The 23,887-nt window shown below is 46.6% G+C and overlaps 2 protein-coding genes across 3 annotated transcripts in view; one reads left to right on the top strand and one right to left on the bottom strand.

Annotated features, from left to right (window-relative positions):
• Positions 1-589, bottom strand: part of DNAI1 (dynein axonemal intermediate chain 1) — a 168,968-nt gene extending 168,379 nt beyond the window's left edge. The window contains exon 1 of the mRNA XM_087885484.1: positions 64-589. Within this exon, the coding sequence (XP_087741610.1) occupies positions 64-96 (33 nt within the window). The 5' untranslated portion in view covers positions 97-589. The remainder of the gene's footprint in view (positions 1-63) is intronic.
• FAM219A (family with sequence similarity 219 member A) overlaps positions 569-23,887 on the top strand; it is a 64,498-nt gene continuing 41,179 nt past the window's right edge. The window contains exon 1 of one of the 2 annotated variants that reach the window (XM_087885486.1): positions 569-830. In XM_087885486.1, coding sequence (XP_087741612.1) covers positions 771-830 — 60 coding nt within the window. In that variant the 5' untranslated portion in view covers positions 569-770. The remainder of the gene's footprint in view (positions 831-23,887) is intronic. The other variant, XM_087885488.1, reaches the window with a different exon arrangement.

Genomic DNA, 23,887 nt, shown 5'->3' with positions numbered 1-23,887 from the left:
ACGTCACCGGGTGGCGCGATGGCGTCACAGTGACGTCACGGTCCCACACTCCCCTCCCCCTACCTGCTTGCGCCGGTAGAGATCCTTCGCGGGCATGTCGACAGCAGCGCCGCCGCCTCCGCTGTCCTCTGCTTGCTAGCCTGCTCGTCAGCTGCCGGAAGTTGACTCCGGCACCCCTGGCAACCAACCGGAAGCGACCATAGAGTCGGCAGCCGAAAGCGGGAAGGACCGTCGAGCCGAGCCACAGCGCCGCCATCTTTCCTTCCCTTACTCCCCCTCGCCCTTTTTTTTTTCTTTTTTTTTTTGTTTTGCTTCCCTTCTCCAACGGGAGATTTCGCGCCGGGTAGGGTGCGGAGGGCAAACCCCTTTTCGAAGGGTATTTAAAAAAAAAAAAAAAGCAGGCCGCAAGCGAACCTGAGAGGAATCCGCCCGTGACGAGTCCTCCCCGCCCCCTCATGACTATGCAAATGAGGCGGGCCGGAGCGCCGCTGACTGACTGACGGCCGGCCCTTCGCGCAGGCGCGCTGTGTCCCTTTTCCACCCTCCTCTCTCCCTCCCTCCGGGCTGCGTCGGCGCGTGCGCAGTGGTGCGCGCGTCCGAGGCAGGGCGGGGGGCTGAGTCACGACGCGGCCGGCTTTGGCTCCTCTGGCGGCGGGATGAGGCGGGTGGCATCGGCACCGGCGGAGGGCCATTCCGGGCCTCAGTGAGGCTGCCGAGGCCTTCCCTCCCTTCTCCTCCTCCTCCTCCTTCTTTGACCGCCCGCCGGCATCATGATGGAGGAGATCGACCGCTTCCAGGTGCCCGCCGTTCGCGCAGAGATGCAGCCGTTGGTGAGTGTGTGGAGAGCGGGGGGAGGGGAGGAGAAACCGCCTCCGGACCCCCCGCAGCGTCCCCTCCCTCCTCCCCCCCCGCTTGGGCAGGACCCGGCGGGAGGGGGGGGTTGAGCGCGATGACGTCACCCTTTCCTCCCCGAGCGGGTCTCCCAAGGCCTCCCTCGCTCTCCTCCTCCCCCGCCCTTTTCCCTGGGAGCTGTCCACCGCCCTGGTGCTGAACTCTCCCTCCGTCTCTCTCCGCGGATGGGACTCGCAGCTCGTGGGCTTTCCCGAGAGGAGGGGAGGCGGGGGGGGGGCATCTGTCTCATTCTCTCCCCCTCCCTCCCTCCCTCCCTCCCCCCCCCAGCCTCGCCCTTGGCATCCACTGGGACCCCCCCCCTCCCCGTTGCCCTTCTTCTCCACCCGCCCTCCTGGCCGGGGCTTGAAACTGCAAGGGGGATTGAGGGTGGGGGTCGGCCCTCCCTCCTGGCCTTGGCTTCCGAAAGGAGAGGGTTGGCGTGGGTGGGGGGGGGGAGAGCCGCCTTCAAGATGGAGAAGCGAAAGCCGCTTGGGTTGGAGGCCCGGATGGAGGAGCAAAGGAGCCGTTGCTTGGCAGGCCGGTGTTGCCGTCCGTCACAGCTGGGAGGGAGCTCGGAGGTCTTCTAGTCCAGCCCCCCTGCTCAGGCAGGAGATGCTGTGCCATTTCAGACAGGTGGCTGTCCGGGCTCTTCTTTAAAAAAAAAAAAAAAAAAACTCCAGACATGGAGCAACCACAACTTCTGGTGGCAAGCAGTTCCACTGGTTCACAGAATGACAGAGCTGGACCTTGGAGGTCTTCTAGTCCAACCCCCTGCTCAGGGAGGGAGAACTATACCATTTCAGACAAGTGGCTGTCCAGTCTCTTCTTGAAAACCTCCAGCAATGGAGGCACACAACTTCTGGAGGAAAGCCGTTCCATTGATTAACAGAATAACAGAGTTGGAAGGGATCTGGGAGGTCTTCTAGTCCAACCCTCTTCTCAAGTCCTGAAACCACCCCAGTGATGGAGCACCCACAACTTCTGGTGGCAAACTGTTCCACTGGTTAATTGTCCTCACTGTTAGGGAGTTTCTCCTTAATTCCAGGTTGCTTCTCTCCTTGATTAGTTTCCATCTGTTGTTTCTTGTCTTATCTTGTTTCTTGTCTTTTCATGATAGCGAAACAGTCGCCAATGTAGACCATCACAAGCATTGATGTTCCCTAGTTGGGTAATGCAATGTCTGCAAGAAAACAGTAGTACCACTATATACAGGTAGTCCTTGACTTACAACAGTTCATTTAAGGACCATTTGAAGTCACAACAGGGCTGAAGAAAGTGAACTCAGACTGGTTTTCACATGACTGTTGCAGCATTCCCAGGGTCACATGACCAAATTCAGACATTTTGCAACTGACTCATATTTATGATGATTGCGTCGTCCTGGGGGGGGGGGTTACGTGATCATCTTTTATGACTTTCTGACAAGCAAAGTCAATGGGGAAACCAGATTCATTTAACAACCGTGTGACTCACTTAACAGCTGCAGTGATTCATTTAATAACTGTGGCAAGAAAGGTTGTAAAATGGGGCAAAAATTCATTTAACAACTGTCTCGCTTAGTACCAGAAATGTTGAGCTCCATTGTGGTCATAAGTCGAGGACTACCTGTAAAAAGGCATATTTCTTCACAAAGTCCCTCGTCTCTCCATCAGTGGGAAATTCACTGAGGTTTTCTGAGCATGGGAGGAGATTTTTTGTATTTTTCTGTCCATGTATGTGCATTATGGATCATATTTTCCCAATTTGCAAGGATTTCCCAGCCAGATGCTGCTTCTCCTCACTCAAACATTGATTGATGTGTGCATTTATTTATTAAATTTATATGCTGCCCATCTGACAGTTCTATATAATTCTGTTAAGTTTGGAGATAGCAGGACGTACAGGACGTTCTCAACTTACAACTATTTGTTTAGTGACTGAGGTTGCAACACCACTGAAAAAAGTAATTTATAACCAGTTTTCACCCTTAGAATTGGTGTAGCATTTGGTCATGCGATCACTGGCACGCCTTCAAGACAGTTGTACGTCCGGCTCTCTTGCAATCCCCATTTGTAACTCTTCCCAGCCAACTCCCGAGGTGCAAAGTCAATGGGGGCGAGCCAGATTCACTTAACAACCACATGATTCACTTAACAACGGCAGTGATGCCCTTAAGCACTGCGCCAACAAAGGTCGTAAAATGGAGAGGGGGGCAAAACCTCATTTAAAAACTGCCTTGCTTAGCAATGGAAATTTTGGGCTCAGTTGTGGTGGTAAGTCGAGGACTATCTCTGGCTGTTGTTACAGGAATGAGTGGCATTCCAGGATTGGTGTCTTCTGTGTTGGAAATGGGCTGCCTGATGGATGCCTGGAGGAGATAATTTTATCCCTTGCCGGTGTACTTAATTGTGCCAGATGTTTGGGGAGAGAAGGAGTGATGTATCTTGTTTTTTTTTATCTTGCATGTATGACAATGTGTGTGTGAATGTATGTATGTATGTATACCAAGATGCATCTCCCTCCCCCCCCTCTATATATACACATACATATATACATACATACACACACACACATATTTTCACTTACCATTGACTTTTTTTTCAAGTAACTTCTCAGTCCGGCATTATTTCTCTCCTGTTGTGGTGGTTGAGGGTTTGCATTGTCTTCAATGTTTTATTTTATTTTATTTTATTTTATTGCCGTATACCATCCTGGAAATTGGTAGGATGCAGTGGGTGCGTCTGAGCCACAAATATTTCAAATGAGGAATACTCATTGATGAATAACACTATAAAGATGAACGTTTGCTCGGTTTCCCTCTCTTGAAAGTTTTCAACATCAGTTTAACCGCAGGCCGTGGTAACCTAAAATCACGGAAGCATCAGAGTTTCTCGAAAACTGTTCTCTCTTATCCTTGTAAAATATAAGGATGTAAGCATGAAGTGATGGTTTGATGATAAAAATGGTAGCAACATCATTTCAATAGCAGAGATTACATTATCAGAATCAGAATAGAGCTGGAAGGGACCTTGGAGGTCTTCTAGTCCAGCCCCCTGCTGAAGCAGGAGATCCTACCTATATCATTTCAGACAAGTGGCTGTTCGGTCTCTTCTTAAAAGCCTCCAATGATGGGGTACGCACAACTTCTGGTGGCAAGCAGTTCCATTGGTTAATTGTCCTCACTGTCAGGAAATTTCTCCTTAATTCCAGGTTGCTTCTCTCCTTGATTAGTTTCCATCCATTGCTTCTTGTCCTGCCTTCTTGGTCCTTTGGAGAGTAGCTTGACTCCCTCTTCTTTGGGGCAGCCCCTCAAATGCTGGAAGACTGCTATCATGTCCCCCCTAGTCCTTCTTTTCTCCAGACTAGCAAAACCCAAACCCTGCAGCCATTCTTCCTATGATTTTGTCTCCATGATTTTGTCTTTGTTCATACTGTAATGTTAGAGTTTCAATATTCAGGTGGATAATTTTTGAGATTTGGGGAAGGATTAGCTCAAGAGTGAAGTCTGACTTCTGTTTTTAGCAGCATTCCTGAAAATTGCTCAGCTTTTCGTGCTGAAGAACTTTTGCTTTTTAAAATCTGCTTCAAGATATTTTTTTTAATGATGATACTGTGTTTTATAATTTTGACCTTGAATTGATGCATTACTATCTTTTGAATGTTCCTCTGGACTCTTTATAGAGAGAAGCAGCACAGACTGGTTGTTAACAGCAAACAATGAATAAAAAGGAAATTAGAGGAAGAAATTGGTATACAAAATGACAAGGGGTATACCAGGCTGCAGAAGATTAGATTCAAAACACACACACACACACACCCCTCTACTAATCATTGCTGACTGGAAACCTTGCTTGTTATATCTGGCAGATGTTGCTTCCATATTTTGCAATGATTTATTGCAAGTCTGAAAGCTTATTTAAGAGAACCTGCACTCTGGATTTTGGGCAGTAGACTCCCTTCTTGAGCAGTGTCCAAACTGTTTTATCAGTTATTCTGTTCCAGCTTCTGTTTTCTTTCTGGAGGGGGGGGATTTGTTTTGATTTATAATATATAGCTTTCTTTCTTGCCTTTTCTCTGTTGCTGTCTCTCTCTTCCTTTTTCTTTTTTACTTTCCTTTCCTTCCCTTTTCCCTCTTTCATTCCCTTCCCTCTTCCTTTCCTTTCCTTTCTCTTCTTTTCTCTTTCCTTTTCCCTTTCCTTTTCTTCCCCTCCCGTCTTCTCTTCCTGTCCCTATCATATTTTCATTTGTTTTTTATGATGACTTCTGGAAAGAATATCCCCAATCCCTAGGTAGCAACCTCTCGTTTTTAATGCTTTCGCTTGCATGCTCCTATCTCCAATCTGAATGTTCAAGGTCAGATTGAATCAGAGAAGGTCAAAGGAGAAGCTTCTTTCTAATGTTGTCCTCATGTGTCAAATAAAAACCCATCATATCAAGATGCCTGGGAATTTTAACCTTATCCTGTCTAAAGGGATATTATTGAGAGCTGCCACTGTTAAGTGAGATGAAAGGGGTATCATGGGTGCCCATCTAAAAAAATAATATCTAATACCTGATTTACTTATTCCTATACACAATGTGTCTTTTGTTGCCTTTCCCCTATAGCAATCAATAAAAACCAAACCTTACAGAGCTCATTAACAGATTTCTCTTTTGTAAACAAGAAACAGCCGAAATCCTGACTTCCCCAAGGACAAGAAATGTCTCAAGGGAGAAATGGAGGCTATCAAGATTCGGCTTGATTCGCTATGCCTATTTTCCCAAATAAGCAGATATGGAAATAAAGATTTCATGCTTGCTCTTAGCAAGACTTTAGGTGGGGAGGGGGGTTTGACTTCAGAATAACAGAATTGGAAGTGACCTTGGAGGTCTTGTAGTCCAACCCCTTATTCAAGCAAGAGACCTTATACCATTTCAGACAAATGCCTGTCCAGTCTCTTCTTGAAAACCTCCAGCGATGGAGAACCCACAATTTCTGGAGGCAAGCTATTCTTAAGAGAATAACAGAGTTGGAAGGGACCTTGGAGGTCTTCTAGTCCAACCCCTTACTCAAGCAAGAGACCCTATACCATTCTGGACAAATGGATGTCCAGTCTCTTCTTGAAAACCTTCAGTGATGGGGCATACACAACTTCTGGTGGCAAGTTGTTCCACTGATGAATTGTTTTCCCTGTCAGGAAATTTCTCCTTAGTTTCAGGTTGCTTCTCTCCTTGATGAGTTTCCATCTGTTGTTTCTTATTCTGCCCTCAGGGGCTTTGGGGAATAGCTTGACTCCCTCTTCTTTGTGGCAGCCCCTCAAATATTAGAACACAGCTATCATGTCCCCCCTAGTCCTTCTTTTCATTAAACTAGACATACCCAGTTCCTGCAACCGTTCTTCATATGTTTTAGTCTCCAGGCCTTTAATCGTCTTAGTTGCTCTTCTTTGCACTCTTGCCAGAGTCTCTACATTTTTATTTCTTTTTTTTTTTAATTTGATTTATATGCCGCCCTTCTCCGGAGACTCAGGGCGGCTTACAATGCGCTAAGCAATAGCCTTCATATTTTTGTATATTTATACAAAGTCAGCTATTGCCCCCACAATCTGGGTTCTCATTTCACCTACCTTAGAAAGGATGGAAGGCTGAGTCAACCTTGAGCCTGGTGAGATTCGAACTTACAGTAATTGCAGACAGCTGGTGTTAATCACAATGCTATCAGTCTGCTGAGCCACCAGGCCCCTTTGATTTTATTGATATTTGATTTTATTGATATTTGATTTTATTGATATTTGATTTTATTGATATTTGATTTTATTGATATTTGATTTTATTGATATTTGATTTTATTGATATTGTGGCGACTAAAGATGGATGCAATATGCCAAGTGTGTTCTTAGCGAGGTATTATAAAGTAGTACTAACCCTACTTCCTATCTCCTGGGATGGAGAAGAAACTTCATAGCAGGATGCTGGTTTGCTTAGGATAACATGGTTTTTTTAATTGCCCTTCTCTTCTCTCCAGCTTACAAGACAACTCAAATTGCTTTGGCTTCCCCCCCCCCCCCACCCTCCGAACTCCCTTCCAGCCAACTGGAAGGGAAAGATCAGCCCTTATTCTCAGCACAGAGTGTCTTGCAAATGAGGTGGCAGGTGGCAGCCAATTTGCTTTTCGGATTTGGGGATCTGAAATCAGCTGGGTTGCAGGATCAAGTGGAGAAGACTTCCTGCGAAGACGGAGCTTTCTTGGGGAGGAAAGGATTTTTGCAGCCTGCTTCTGATCCATCTCCCTCTTCAAAGGAATTGTTTAATTTTTTTATTCATTTTATTCATTGAAACTCTGTCACAGTGACTCCAGGCAAGGGTGGATAAAAAATGATGATTAAAAATATACATATATATAAAAAAAAAATCATTTTTTAAAAAAAAAATTAAATTGGATTTTTTTTTTTAATTTAAATCAGATTTATTTTAAGCAAATGCGTTTGGAGTAAAAATCTATCTAAAGTTAGTTTTCTATTTAAGAAACAATAATTTAGTTTATTCAGCATGGAATGGAGCTTAGTTATGTAGCAGGAGGCTGTATAGTCTGCGACATTTACATTTTTGGTAAACTCCAAGCTAGGCAAGCTGAGAGAACATGCACTGCATGGATGATGCATTCACACCAGGGGTGAAATGCTCCCAGTTTGGACCAGTTCGCCTGAACTGGTAGCGATGGCGGCCAGTGGTTCGGAGAACCGGTAGCGATGGTGGCGCAAGGCTTTGCCCGCCCATCTGGTCGTCGTTACTTCCTGGTTTTAACCAAGAAGTAACCTGTTTTTTACCCTTTGCGCATGTGCAGAAGAGTTTGCACATGCGCAGAGGGTCCATGCGCGCACATGACATGAAGTGAGCGCAGCCGCGCAGCGCGTGCACTTCTGAACCGGTTGGGAAAGTAAGTAGATTTCACCCCTGATTCACACAATTTCACAGTAAACCATGAGATAAATCATCAACCAAAGTTCAGGAATATTCCTTTGTTTTGCAAAGCTATGTACACCACAAACTGTATGATTGTTTGAAGAGAAATGCACCTGTACCACCAGGCTCTAAGGGTGAAGAGGAAGGGCAAGCAGTAAAAATGAAAGCGAAACCTTCTAAGCAGCTTATAAATATAATATTAAAGAGCACCTGTCATTTCAGATCCATCCTGGCAGCGCCTGTTAGCGGGCATCCACTCGCCTGCTGCCCGCCTTGTCCCTCACCTTGTTGTGTCCCTGCCACATCACCACACTTCCCATTGAAGTGAATGTGTCAAGTATTTGCAAGCCATTGGCACATGTGTCATATAGACACCAGTGGAGGCAGAGAGTGTGTCCACCCCTATGTGGAAAGGAGGGGCTTACCCTGAGTATAAAACCCCCTCCAACCTTTTCCACCTCGCTCTCTCCCCATCTCTCTCTCTCTTCATGTTTGTTCCTCATGAGACTTGATCTCTGTTGTACATACTTAATATGATTTATCATATGAATAAATACATTTAAGATATTTATTTATGCATCTGCCTCTGAACTCTTCTATGCTCCTGGGTGTTTCTACGATCCCAATTCCACAGAATGGGACAGTCGGTGAGTCAACAGCAGGTGAGAGGAGGAGCCGCTGCGGGACAGAGATGATAGTTGCTCTTTCAAAATTATGATTTCAATCAAATCCACCCTGCTCCAGGCAGCTTACAGCACTAAGACCCCACTACAGAATCCCCCACCCCCTGGTAATAACAACCGAACCAACCACTTGATGGGCTCCATTTCATCCTGGGGTCCCCAGGGCTTCTGGCCAAACCCCACATCGTCAGGGCCTCCCCAAGGAGTATCGAGGCCAGGCCAGGGATGAGTTTCCCTCCAAGATACCTGCAACACTTTTGCAGCTGCATAAACGATCATAAAGCTGTGACAGTTAGATGTGATTCATGCCAGGCTACATTTGAACACTAAGAATAAATCTACTCTATTTAAAAAAAAAACTAATAGGAATTTGGTCAGGAAGGAGCTGGGACTTCATGGATAAGCTACCTAAAGCAGAATCGATGCAATGAACTAATCAAGGCATTCCCAATTCTTTCCCTTTTCATGTTGACTGAAGATTTAATCCTGGTATCAGGAAGGGAGGGAGGGAGGAAAATCGGAGAGAGGGAGAAGGAAGGAAGGAAATTTAATTTAATTTATTTATATGCCACCCATCTTGCTGTTTGGAGCAAATAGTTTAATTGTTACACAGATTAAAATACTATCAGATAAATAAATGTGAAATACCTTCTCACAAAAAAACGTTTAGCTTTTTTTGAGTTTTGAGAGGGCCTTCAATTTTGTGTGTGTGTGTGGCTTCATGGATAAAGCTAAATAAAGTAGAACCAATGCAATGAAGAAATCCAGGCATTCCCAGTTCTCTCCCTTTTTACATTGACTGAAGGTTTAGTCCTGGTATCGGGAGGGAGGAAGGAAGGAAGGATGTAATTAATTTACATACCACCCATCTTGCTTAATTGTTACTGCCACAGCTGAAATTCCTCTTCACAATAAATGTTTAGCTTTTTCTTTTTTTTTTCTTTTTTTTGAGTTTTGAGAGTTTCAGGTTTGTGTGTGTGTGTGATTTTTCTGCTCTATTTGGCCTATTGACGTTAATCTGGAATAGGAAACGGCTGCTTTGAATTAATCGACATGTGTTACGTGGATGGTTGCTTCCCGTCGCTGCTTCAGATTCCGTGTTCGGTTTTCTAGGGCTTTGCCGACTAACACAGGTTTGTTGCAAAGAGGATGGAGAGAGAGAGAGAGAGAGAGATCCTGTCACTTCTCTTGCAGTTTGAAGGTGGCTTGTTGGGCTTTGTCTCCATTTATAGACTTTTGTCAAATTTACCAAGTTAGTCAGCCCAGGTGGGTAGCAGACAGGGTGGATAAAAATCAATGATTTTTTTTAAAAAATCAAAAAAAAAATCAGATTTTTTTGATTTAAATTGGATTTTTTTGATTTTTATCAGATTTTTTTGATTTTTATCGAATTTATTTTAATAAAAAACTTTTGGGGTACAAATCTATCGTAAGATAGTTTTCTATTTAAAATACATAAATAATTTAGTTTATTCAGCATGAAATGGAGCTTAGTTATGTAGCACGAGGCTGTATATTCTGCAACACTGGGACTATCGGTGAGTCAACAGTGGGTCAAAGGAGTAGCAGAGATGACAGTTGCTCTTTAAAAATTATGATTTAAATCGAGTTGATTTAAATCAAGCCTTTCTACTAGTGATTTAAATCAACTCGATTTAAAACAAATCCACCCTGGTAGCAGACATGCCCTCTCCTTGGCTGGGTCCGTAGACTTGAGACCGGACTGGTTCTCCACCATGGTTGAAATGGAATTGGTTTGCCACACGGTGGGAAAGAGATGTCATGCTGGGAAACATCTAACAATTGAGCGGCCACCAAAGTCCTATTAGGGTTCCCACCAACGTTATGACATGTTCTCGTCCTGTGTGAAAAATTGCAGAGATTCTTGAATTACTTCTCCAGTTGCTCTCCTCTGGAGAAAGAGGATAAGATAAGTAATTTTATTTCTATACCGCTCCTCTCCCAAAGGACTCGGGGCGGTGCACAGCCAAGTAAAAACACAATACAAACATCATAATTAAATTTAAAAATTATTACAATTCTTACATTTGCGTCCAAAATTCGTTAAAAACCCCAAAATTTAAAAACTCCAAATTTAAAACTCCATTACAAAGATAGCCCTGCCTGTCGGAAGAGCAGGGTCTTGAAGGCACAGCGAAAAACTCGGAGGTCAGAGATTATGCGTATTTCCGGGGGCAGTTTGTCCAAAGGGCAGGGGCTCCCACAGAGAAGATGTTCTGTTCCTGTCTCACACATGCACATAGACAGCCGGGGGTTAAATAAACTGACAGACAACCAATTCTTCTGATAAGAAGCTTGGCAGCAACCCAGTAGCTGCTTGCCAAGAACTTTACTCATGAACAAAATACACACAGTCAAGAATTGTCCAGTTCGTAAAATAAATCCAAGGCCGATAATGTTGTTTCCAAAGATGCAATGTGATTCGATAGTAGTTAGTTTTGTCTGTCACAGAGTCTGAATAGCCACCTCACCCCCTTTTATACCCTGTGGCGTGTGGTCCAGTGACTCAGCCTAATCTCTGGCACACCTTCTGTTGCGCGCGCTTATCTCTGCGACGCTGCCGAGGATCCAGCCAAGACTCATTTCCTTCATCACTGTCCACCTGTGGCTGCGTGGACGTGCTTGGCCCCGGCCCTATCTCTTGCCCTTCGGCGGACACCGAAGGCATTGCCAGAGAGGAGGGTCCTGGAGAGGGAGGCCTTGCCAACTCCTCTCCTTCACTCTCAGAGTCCTCTCCTGCCGATGACACAGGCTCAGGTAACGGAGCCACAACAGAAGGCTCTCCCCCTGGGTGTCACCAGCTGACATAATTTGGCCGACAGCACCCTCAGGAGTCCCTCTCTGTGGGAGCGAACTGGTCGGTGGGAGGCTATCAGTGGCAGAGACATGAGAGACATGCTTTCGTAATGACCCCACTGTCCTTGGTCGTTCAGCAGAACACTAGCCTGCATTTCTCAGTTATGGAAGAGGTGGAGTTCCATCGTGCCTTTGCGGCCTGACATCGAACTCACCTAGCTCCTTGGTTCTCCGAGGAGCTGAGAGAGATGAAGCGCCGGAAAAGACGCCTGGAGAGCGGTTGGAGGACCAGCCATTCCGAATCTGACCAAACACTGGTGAGGTCTCATATTAAGACCTACCTAGTGGCGATAAAAGCGGCAAAATCTAGCTATTTTTCCGCTCTTATTGCATCATCAGATAATCGCCCAGCCGCCCTGTTTAGGGTGACCCGCTCCCTCCTCCATCTGGGAGCGCGGGATGACCCCTTGCAGGGTTGAGCTGAGGATTTTGTGCAGTATCTGTATGATAAAATCGCTCAGATTCGGGGAAGTCTAGCCTCTGACTGGGTAAGTCCAGACGGGATGATTGAGTCAGGTCTTGAGAGTGTTATCTGGGAGGAGTTTGATCTTGTGGCTCCCGAGGACGTGGACAGGATTCTGGGATGGCTGAACGCGACCACATGTTTATTGGACCCGTGTCCCTTCTGGTTGGTGCTGGCTTCCCGGGAGGTTACACGAGGCTGGCTCCAGAGGATTATTAACGCTTCTTTGAGTGAGGGTGTCCTGCCGGCCGCCTTGAAAGAAGCGGTGCTGAGGCCCCTCCTCAAGAAGCCCTCTCTGGATCCGGCTGTTTTGGCTAACTATCGTCCAGTCTCCAACCTTCGTTTTATTGCAAAGGTTGTTGAGAGTGTGGTGGCGCGGCAGCTGCCATAGTACCTGGATGAAGCTGTCTATCTAGATCCACTCCAGTCCGGCTTCAGGCCTGGGCACAGCATGGAAACAGCATTGGTCGCGTTGGTGGATGATCTCTGGAGGGCTCGGGGTAGGGGTTGCTCCTCTATCCTGGTCCTATTAGATCTCTCAGTGGCTTTTGATACCATCGACCATGGTATCATGTTGCGCCGATTGGAGGGGTTGGGGGTGGGGGGCACCGTTTTACGGTGGTTCTCCTCCTATCTCTCTGACTGGTCGCAATCTGTGTTGACGGTGGCAGCGGTCGACCCCGAGGCGCCTTGTTTGTGGGGTACCGCAAGGGTCGGTCCTCTCGCCCCTTCTGTTCAACATTTATGTAAAGCCGCTGGGTAAGATCATCCGTGGCTTTGGGGTGGAGTTCCATCAGTACGCTGATGACACCCAGCTGTACATCTCCACCCCAGGCCACCCCAACGATGCCCTTGAAGTGATGTCCCGGTGCCTGGAGGCTGTCCTGATATAGCCAGCTGGTGCCGTTGCTGGTTATTGGGGGCGAATCACTGGCCCCCATGGAGAGGGCTCGCAACTTGGGCGTCCTCCTGGATGCACGGCTGTCTTTAGAAGAGCATATGACAGCCGTGGCCAGGGGGGCTTTTTATCAGGTCTGCCTGATACGCCAGTTGCGTCCCTTTCTGGATCGGGACTCCCTACACACGGTCACTCAGGCACTCGTCACTTCCTGCCTGGACTACTGCAATGCTCTCTACATGGGGCTCCCCCTGGGGTGCACCCGGAGGCTCCAGCTGGTCCAGAATGCGGCCGCACGGGGGATTATGGGAGCGATGGGGCGCTCCCATGTGACACCTCTCCTGCGCGAGCTGCACTGGCTCCCGGTGGTCTTCCGGGTGCGCTTCAAGGTGTTGGTGACCACCTTTAAAGCGCTCCATGGCTTAGGGCCGGGGTATCTACGAGACCGCCTTCTGCCACCAATAGCCTCCCACTGGCCAGTACGCTCGCATAGAGACAGCCTCCTCAGGGTGCCGTCGGCTAGACAATGTCGGCTGGTGACCCCCAGGGGGAGAACCTTCTCTGTGGCGGTGCCCGCCCTCTGGAACGACCTACCCCCAGAGATACGCACAATACCAGACCTCTGGACTTTTGGTCGGGCCCTGAAAATTCATTTATTTCACCTAGCTGGGCTGACTTGATCCCATCCGTTTCGGTTTTAATTTGAAATTGGTTTTAATTGGGTTGTTTTAAATTGTGGGCCGAAATTATTTAATTACCTTTTAAACTGTTTTTTTAAATTTTGTATGCTCTGTTTTATCTCGGCTGTTCACCGCCCTGAGTCCTGCTGGAGAAGGGCGGTATACAAATAAAATAAAATAAATAAAATAGGGCCTTGGTAGTACAGTGGTCTAAAGCACCCTGTTATTAAGAACAGCTGCCTGCAATTACTGCAGGTTCGAATCTCGCCAAGGTTCAAGGTTGACTCAGCCTTCCATCCTTCCTAAGGTAGGTAAATTGAGGACCCAGTTTGTGGGGGCAATAAGCTGACTTTGTATAAATATACAAAAGAATGAAGGCTATTGCTTAACGCATTGTAAGCCTCCCTGAGTCTCCGGGGAAGGGCGGCATATAAATCAAATTTTTAAAAAAAAAAAAAAAATCCTGCAAATTTAAAAGGTTGCCTTTTCCTTCAAATTGTGACCGCCGGTGGTGAAAGAATTAGAAGGTAGAATCCTAAGGCTGGAGTGGACCTCAGAGGTCTTCTAGTCCAACCCTGCTCAAGGCAATAGATCTTATGCCATCCCAAGCTATTTTGGAAAACCTCCAGTGATGCAGCAACGGCAACTCCAGGAAGCAAACTATTCCATTGATCAGTTGTTCCCGCTGTCAGGAAATTTCTTCTTACTTCTAGCTTGGATCTCTCCTAGATAAGCTTCCAGCCATTGCTTCTTGTCCTGCCTTCAGTCGATCCCTTCCCTTTTGTGGCAGCCCCTGGATGGATGGGTGGGTGGGTTGGTGGGTGGATGGATAGATAGATAGATGGGTGGATGGATGGATGGATGGATGGATGGGCAGATGATAGATGGATAGATATGGATAGATAAATAGGTAGACAGATAGATGAATAGATAGATATGGAAAGATAGATAGGCAGACAGATAGATATGGTAGGTAGGTAGGTAGGTAGAGAGATAGAGAGAACTGCTTCCAGCCATTGCTTCTTGTCCTGCCTTCAGTCGATCCCTTCCCTTTTGTGGCAGCCCCTGGATGGATGGATAGATAGATGGATGGATGTGGATGGGTGGGTGGGTGGATGGGCAGATGATAGATGGATAGACATGGATAGATAAGTAGGTAGACAGATTGATGAATAGATAGATATGGAAAGATAGACAGGCAGACAGATAGATATGGTAGGTAGGTAGGTAGGTAGAGAGATAGAGAGAATTTCTCCTTACTTCTAGGTTGCTTCTCTCCTTGATAAGCTTCCACCCACTGCTTTGTGTCTTGCCCTCAGGTGTTTTCTGCACCGGTTCTTATTTTTATTTGTAAACCAAGCTACGTAAGGAGACTTGATTAAGAAGCTTCCAGGCCTCAGGTGATCACTCAAGATAAGAAGCCGGCTGCTTTGATCTCAGGAAAACAAAAGTTGATTGTCTGCTTGCATTGATTTTGATCACTTGATATGAATCGCTCGCTGGCGAGCGATATTGCCTCGGGGCCATCGCATGAAAATAATTGCAGAAGCGATAAAGGTAGAACGATGAGATTTGTCAGATTCTCAAACTCCTGAAGAGGTTAAGTGTTAGAGTTTGCAGCAATCCAACCAGCACACAAGTAAACAATTCAGCAGGATTCATTTATCTAAGAAACTTTGATACCATACAGCAGAAGCCAGAACCAGAACTCAGAATCCAGAGGTACAGAATCAATAATCACAGAAGCAATATAATACATAGGCACTCATATATGTGTGTATATATGTATGTATATACATATACATATACGGGACACGGTGGCTCAGTGGCTAAGACCCTGAGCTTGTCGATCGAAAGGTCGGCAATTCAGTGGTTCAAATCCCTAGTGCGAGCTCCCGTTCCTTGTCCCAGCTTCTGCCAATCTAGCAGTTCGAAAGCACGTAAAAAATGCAAATAGAAAAATAGGGACCACCTTTGGTGGGAAGGTAACAGCATTCCGTGCGCCTTTGACATTTAGTCATGCCGGCCACATGACCACGAAGACATCTTCGGACATTGCTGGCTCTTTGGCTTTGAAATGGAGATGAGAATCGCCCCCTAGAGTCGGGAACGACTAGCACATATGTGCGAGGGGAACCTTTATTTTTTATACATATACGTATACATATACATATACATATACATATACATATACATATACATATACATATACATATACATACACACACACACACACACACACACACAAAAATCAGTGAACCTAAGCCACGCCTAGGCTCCGAGCCTTCTGGGTCACCAAACAGTCCCCATTGCCTGACCTGTTACCATGTCTATTCCAATTCATGAACTCTCACACATTGAGACTAAGCGTCTAAGAATCCATTATGGCAGGCAGAGTTTGAATTATAAATAAAAAGTCATAGAGAATTCCTCCAGTCATTAGCTTGCCCTGGATCCTTGCGTTCCAGGCTCTGGGAATTTGTTAAAAATGATTACAGATACTCCTCGACTTACAACAGTTCTTTTACTAACTGTGCAAAGTTACAACGGCGGCCAAAAAAGGGACTTACGACTGTTTTCCACGCTTAGGACCATTGCAGCATCCCTACGATCAAAATTTAAACTTTTTGCAACTGACTCATATTTATGATGGTTGCCATGTTCCGTGGGTCAGCTGTTCCTCTCTTGGAATGGAAGGATTTATACTCCTTGCAGACAGTTGGTCCTTTGCATCCTTTTAGAGGGTCATTGAGGCTGGAGACTTCTTGGCTGCAGGATGTTTTCTGTCCTGCATCCCTTCACTGTTAAAGATGGGCACAGGTGTTGCACTACTCAGGTGACCCTGAGGGCACAGATAAACCTCCCAAGTGGCCTCAACGACTCTCTAAAAGGATGCAAAGGACCAGCTCTCTGCAAGGAGTATAAATCCTTCCATCCTCCACCGTTCATTCAGAGCTGAAGAAACTTCTTGAATGAGAAGCAAAATGTCTTCAAAGAAAAAGCAAGAAAGTCCAGTTGCCTCCTAAAAAAGCCCCTTTGGGACAACCGTGACCTGGATGACCGAGAATCTCTACAGACTTTTAGCTATACAATTTGGGATGAAGTCCCTTGGAACGGTGTGGGAGTAGGAATGGATTTCCAGAGGAAAAAAATTGCAGACTACAGGAACCATTTGCACCACTCAGGTGACCCTGAGGACACAGAGAAACCTCCAAGGGGCCTCAACGACCCTCTAAAAGGATGAAAATGACCAACCAGCTGTCTGCAAGGAGCATTAATCCTTCCATTCCCTGCCATCCAGTCAGAGCTGAAGAAACTTCTTGGATGAGAAGCAAAACGTCTTCAAAGAAAAAGCAGAAAGTCCAGCTGCCTTTTGGAAAAGCACCTTCGGGACTGTTGCTCTTTGCCGTGCCTCGCTTGGAAGACTGCTCTTTGCATTTTGGTTTGGAGCTTGCCCCGCTCTCGTGGCCGGCGTTTGTCCTTTGTGTCACTGCACTTTGGGAACTGCTTCTTGCCTTGGACCCGTGTCTTGTCCTGAGAACCGCCCTTGTCTTGTGCCTGGACTCTGCCTGGTGGATGGGAGTTGGAACCCTGGACCTTGCCCTGTGAGCAGGTCCTACTCTGTGGGCTCTTTGTACGACTGTGTTCTGACCCGGCCTTCACAAGCGACGGGAAACTGCTTACTCACGAGTAACACAAACTCTTTTGTTATTTAAGTCAAGGCAGGAAGGGTCTTGGTCACGTTGGATCAACAAAACCAGAAGTAATGAGTCACAAGTGAAAGGTTTTTTTCCCCTGCTAAAAACAGAGCAAAAACGATCCCTGTTCACCCCGGCTGAGGCAAATTCACTCCCTATTATTCCCCGGCAGGGAGACTCCATTAGTGTCGTGGCTCCGTTACCTGAGCCTGTGTCATCAGCAGGAGAGGACTCCCGAGAGTGAAGGAGAGGAGTTGGCAAGGCCTCCCTCTCCAGGACCCTCCTCTCTGGCAATGCCTTCAGTGCCCGCCGAAGGGCAAGAGATAGGGCCGGGGCCAAGTACGTCCACGCAGCTGGATCCTCAGCAGCGTCGCAGAGATAAGTGCGCGCAACAGAAGAAGAGGCGTGCCAGAGATTAAGCTGAGTCACTGGACCACACCCCACAGGGTATAAAAGGGGGTGAGATGGCCATTCAGACTCTGTGACGGACAAAACTAACTACTATCAAGGCACATTGCATCTTTGGAAACAACATTATCTGCCTTGGATTTATTTTACGAACTGGACAATTCTTGAACTGTGTGTATTTTGTTTATGAGTAAAGTTCTTGGCAAGCAGCTACTGGGTTGCTGCCAAGCTTCTTATCGGAAGAATTGGTTGTCTGCCAGTTTATTTAACCCCCGGCTGTCTGTTTGTGTGCGTGTGTGAGACGGGGACAGAACAGTTGGCATCTCAAATACAGAGTAATCCGTCCCGACAAACCTGGTTCTGGCAAAGGAATCCGATGTGATTGATGTACACTGGAAAACGAACGGTTATTTGCAAGAACCGGCCACTCCCAAACCCCTCCTATTGATTTCCCAGCCAGGGAGGGGCTGGCAAGCATCTACGTCTTCTTTTCCCTGAGAGCCGGCTTATTGCTTTCCGTTGCTCTCCTCTCCTCTCTATGCATACGGGCATCTCGGATGGGCCCCATCTTTTCCTTCCCCTCACTCAGCTCAGGCCCTGAAGACAACCACCTCTCCACCTGGGGGAGGACCGGAAGGCCCTGGCTCTGCCTCTATTTCCTCATCAGAGCCTTCCAAAGGCTCTGAAGCCGGTCCAGGCTCCCTCTCCTCCTCCTCTGACTCTTTTTTTTTTTTTTTTAATTTGATTTATATGCCGCCCTTCTCCGGAGACTCAGGGCGGCTTACAATGCGTTAAGCAATAGCCTTCATACTTTTGTATATTTATACAAAGTCAGCTTATTGCCCCCACAAACTGGGTCCTCATTTCACCTACCTTAGAAAGGATGGAAGGCTGAGTCAACCTTGAGCCTTGGCGAGATTCGAACCCTGCAGTAATTGCAGGCAGCTGGTCTTAAGCAGCTTAATAACAGGGTGCCTTAAACCCTAGTACTACCAAGACTCTGCTGCTAGCTCTGCTGACGGGCCACAACATACTGGGCCTGTGTTTCGGAGACGGCCTGCCTTCCGAGTAGCCTTACCAGTGGTTGGAGGGCCATTGGGTAGACCACTGGTGGAAAGAAAGGAAGGATGCTCTAGAGCCGTGATGGCGAACCTATGGCACGCGTGCCACAGGTGGCACGTGTAGCCATATCAGTGGGCACGCGAGCTCAGCTGATTTTCAAGCCTTCTGGCTCCACCAGAAATAGGGAAACAGGCTGTTTCCTGCCTCCGGAGGACTTTGGGGGGTGGTGCGGAAGGCCCATTTTTCTCTCTCCCCAGCCTCCAGAGCCTTTCTAGGAGTCTGGGGAGGGCGAAAACAGCCTTCCCCACCACCCCGGAGGCCGACGGGCCATTTCTGGCCTCCAGAGAGCCTCTGGGGGGGTGGGGAAGGCCGTTTTTGCCCTCCCCAGACTCCTAGAAAAGCTCTGGAGGCTGAGGAGAGCAAAAAACAGGCCTACCATGCCATCGCGTGCCAGGAGCGGGGGGAGCAGGGGAGGTCGTGCGCACATACGTGGGGGCAGGGTGCATAGAATTATGGGTGTGGGCACACGCGTGCACGACACACACACACACACACACCCCGCTCCTGGCACACGATGGCAAAAAGGTTAGCCATCACTGCTCTAGAGCAGCGCTTCTCAACCTTAGAAGCTTGAAGATGGGTGGACTTCAACTCTCAGAATCCCCCAGCCAGCAGCGCTGGCTGGGGGATTCTGGGAGTTGAAGTCCACCCATCTTCAAGCTACCAAGGTTGAGAAACACTGCTCTAGAGGCCTACCTTGCCTTGACCACCTGGGTCATAAGAGAGCAGCCACTTCAAAAGAGAACAAAGAGAAGGATTAACTTGTTTATCTTTACTGGAGTTCTAATAGTACACGCAGTTTTCATTCTTCTGGAAGATGACCAGCTCCATATCAAGCGAGTCCATCACGTTCCAGCTCCTTCTTTTCCTTCATCTGATAAGCTTCGGTCCCTGACTGAGAAGCCCATTGTTCCTTCCCGGATTATATCACGGTGACCTAACGGTGCAGAAAGTCCTCACACAGAGAAATCTGTTTTGGGAGAGTCCGTAGAGATTCTTAGTCATCCAGGTCATGGTTGTCCCAAAGGTGTTTTTTCGGGAGTTTTTGGGACTGCCCTCAGTTGCCTTGGAGAAGAGCTTGATTCCCTCTTCTTTGTGGCAGTCCCTCAAATATTGGAAGACTGCTTTCATGTGGAGACATGATAGACCATACATTCCCATATATGATAATATGTAGTATCTAAGCAATCACATCTCCAACATTTCGGTTGAACATTAGGATACATGCATGACAATTTCTTAGGATCTAAATGCCACCTATAAAACATTTTATAAAAATTTTCCCTCAAATTCTGCGACTGTGTGAATTTAACATTTTGAACCCATATTTTTTCCCAGGTTTCCATCATAACTGGTTCTCCAAAATTTTGCGCCCATTTTATCATACAATCTTTAACCAATTCATTTTCTGAATCGCTTTCTAACAAAACATTATAAACCCTCTTAATATGCATTGGGCCTTTCTCTTTTATCTGCCTAACCAATTCTTCTTCATGCAGCATTAATCCAATTTTTTGATCTTCTCTCCATCTTAATTGAAGTTGATTATACTGTAACCAAGTCAAATTAATCCCTTCTTCCAACAGTGTGTTTAATGACTTCAATTGCCATCTGCCCCCATCATTAAAAAGTACTTCTTTGTATAAAACCCATATTTATATCCAGATCTTTTTTACATTGTGGCGACCAAACCTGGATGCAGGATTCCAAGTGTGGTCTCATCGAGGCCTTATAAAACGGTACTACCACTTCCAGGACCACCTATTAAGAATGACCCCACCCAACGAAGGGCTGTACTCCTATTTATACATCTCCAAAAGTCAGGAGAGACTAATGCATAAGCCCAGATGATGCAAGCATACCTGTTCATAGGTTATTGTAGGTCAGTGTTTCCCAAGCTTAACTATTTTAAGATGTGTGGACTGCAACTCCCAGAATGCCCCAGCCAGCAATGCTGGCTGGGGCATTCTGGGAATTGTAGTCCATACATCTGAAAATAGTTAAGCTTGGGAAACACTGCTGTAGGTAATAGAGCTCAGGTTACTTCCTACACCTGCTTTCATTCAGAAGCCAAAAGGAAAGGGAGAAAAAATAAAATAAAATAAGGAGGAAAGCATCACCCATAAATCAAGAGGAGGGGCAGTGTGAGAATGCCAGATGCCAAAAAAGAAAAAAAATCCGCTTCCAGATCTATTATTGTGCTGATAAGATAGCAAACAGTGGCCTTATAGTTCCATATATCAACTTGATTTAATCTACGCCGCTCACCTAAGAACTGATTTTTTTTCTCCACACTTTTTTAGCTTTTGGTTAAAACATTTGTTTGCTGGATGTGTGAGAATTTCCTGGCAGGAAAAGAGGAAATGTCAACCTTTTTTTGCAGTTGTAATTAACCTTTTCTTTTCACCACTCCCTCTTTCTCTTCTTACCTAGACTTATTGAACAGACAAATATTCAACATGTATCTATAGAAGAGAATATCTGCAGCTCAGGGTTGAGCTGTGGGGTCCCTGATGCCTTCCGAGCTTAGTTGTTTCTTGCAGGTGTTTTATTACCACACTAGGTAACATTATCAGTGGTTCAAGGGAGTGGGGTTTGCTCTCTGATTATACACAAGTGGCGTGCCCTGTCATTGTTGGTGGAAGTTTGTTTTCTTCTTGGTGAGTCCTTGATTAAAGCTAGATTGTTCGTCTGAATGGACAGTTAGAATATAGAATATAGATTAACAGAGTTGGAAGGGACCTTGGAGGTCTTCTAGTCCAACCCCCCTGCTTAGGCAGGAAACCCTATATTCCTTGGTTGATCCTTGATTGTTGGTCTAATGTTAACCTTGCTATTAAATCTTTGTTTAGAATAGAATAGAATTTTTTATTGGCCAAGTGTGATGGGACACACAAGGAATTTGTCTTGGTGCATAAGCTCTCAGTGTACATTATCAGAGCGTCGATTGCTGATGAGCAAGTCTTTGAGTCTTTTTAAATTTCTTTTTGTCTCTTTTCATGGCGTGTAAATGTAGTTTATCTCTATGTGCCTGTTGAGGGCTACTTTGTCTGAGTGTTTCCAGGATCTATCAAGGGTTTTTGGACTTGGCTTGATCTAGGATGCTGACCGTTTCCCAACTGAAACTACGGTTGTGTCTGCCCATGTGTTGTGAAATGAAGGTGTTTTCATTGTGTCTTATGACTGCTAGCTGTAGTCTTCTGTGTGTTTTTCCTACGTAATGACTGTTATGGTCCTTACACTGCATATTGTAGATCAGAGCTCCCTAACCTTTCTGGGTTGGTGGCCTGGCAAAATCGAAAGTACATCCACGAGAGAGCTGCAAGAGAAGGTCGGTCTCCAAGGCACAAAATCAAGCAGGAAGCAGAAACAAACACACAGCTGTAAACCAAACACGTTCCCAGCAACGCCTCCTTCTGCCTGCCGTGATAAATAGCTTTCTGTGATAAATAGCTTTTAACAGCTCATCAAGACAGGCGGGGCCTTCTCCTGAGTAATCTGGCAGATCTCCTTTGCTGTTGTCTTTTATTTTATTTATTTATTTATTTGATTTGATTTCTATATCGCCCTACTCCCGAAGGACTCAGGGCGGTGCACAGCCAAACAATAAAAACACATACATACAAAATTTAAAAGTAGAATAAAATCAAATTAAATAATTTTGGCCCCGACAAATTTAAAATCCCAAACTTTTTTAAAACCAATTTAAAATTGAATGTATAAAATACTAAAAGATATTTAAAATTTTAAAAATCTTTTATAAAAGAGGGGGAAAATTAGGCCAGGCCCGCCTGGTGAAATAATAAGGTCTTTAGAGCGCGGCGGAAGGTGCGCAGATCCGGGATCCTCCGTATCTCCGGGGGGAGCTCGTTCCAGATAGTAGGTGCCCCCACAGAGAAGGCTCTCCCCCTGGGGGCCGCCAGTTGGCATTGTTTGGCTGACGGCACCCGGAGGAGCCCCTCTCTATGGGAGCGTACCGGCCAGTGGGAGGCTATTGATGGTAGTAGGCGGTCCCGCAAGTACCCAGGTCCTAAGCCATGGAGCGCTTTAAAGGTGGTAACCCCTTTTCTCTGTCCTGAGTGCTCTCGGATCCAACACGGAAGGCAGCTCCTCCTCTCCACTGATCTGCGAGCTGTCCCCAGCCAAAGCCTCTTGTAAATCTCTTTCGGCCAGCCAAAGTCATTAATGAACCCAGTTCCTGATGTGCCAGGAATTAGCGCATCCTCTCTTGAGCCAGCCTCGAGGAGTCGTCCAAGGGAGACAATACAGGCCTCAAATACCCGCAACCCTCACACAAGTGGCGCCCCGAGTGATGACGATGCTCACGCAAGTGGGACTGTGTACGTGAACGCACACCAGCCAGCCACTTACCTGGCCTGGTTGCGACTAGGCTGCCAACCTGGAATGGGCCGTGGCCCACAGGTTGGGGATCCCTGTTGTCCCCTTTTTTTTTTCTTCTGGGGCTGCTGGGTCTTTTGGTTTGCTCAAGAGCCGAGGTGGTGCAGTGGTTAGAGTGCAGCACTGCAAGCTACTTCTGCTGACTGCCGGCTGCAGTTCGGCAGTTCAAATCTCACCGGCTCAAGGTGGACTCAGCCTTCCATACTTCCGAGGTGGTGTTGTGGCCATTAGCGGCCTGTGCGGATTGAAGCTGATTCTGACAGCGAGGAGGCTGGTGTGGTGCTGCACCAGCAGCCTGTGCAGCTGGCACTCAAGTCGGACAATGAGGCTGGAGAAGATGTGGTGCCAGAGGCGGGGATTCAGCCAGGGCCTTCAGAACCTCCAGAAGCTCCCATAAGTGAAGAGGACGAAGAGGAGGAGCCTCTTCTCAATGCACGAGGGCGCAGAGCTGCCAAAAGACAGGAGTGGCTCCTCAGGAGGAGGTCTCCTCGAGAGTAAGGCTTGGGGCTAATTGGCCACTCCCCTAGCCTATTTAAGGAAGGACAACTACTGAAGCAAGTTGTAGGGAACAACTCTCCTTCATGTCTGGATTCTCTACACATTGCTTCTGGGCTTTCTGTCAACCATAGTAAGATTGTGATTACTTTATCTTTGGTTTCTTGTAGGCTGTTAAGAAAGTTTATTAACAGCCTTTGTTTTGAAAAAGACTGAGTTATTTTAGTAAATTTAAGTTTGGTACAGACTTTGTGTGTGCTGCATTCTTTGGGGTCCATAGCTGGGGCAGAACAGGTGGGTAAAAGAAGGACCCAGATTGTTGGGGGCAAGAGGCTGACTCTGTAAACCGCTTA

Source organism: Pantherophis guttatus, chromosome 2 (assembly GCF_059756535.1).
Source record: "Pantherophis guttatus breed Tessera chromosome 2, ASM5975653v1, whole genome shotgun sequence".
NCBI classification, from domain to species: domain Eukaryota; kingdom Metazoa; phylum Chordata; class Lepidosauria; order Squamata; family Colubridae; genus Pantherophis; species Pantherophis guttatus.
The sequence above is the reverse complement of the archived record's forward strand: the minus strand, read 5'-3'. Positions and strand labels throughout refer to the sequence as shown.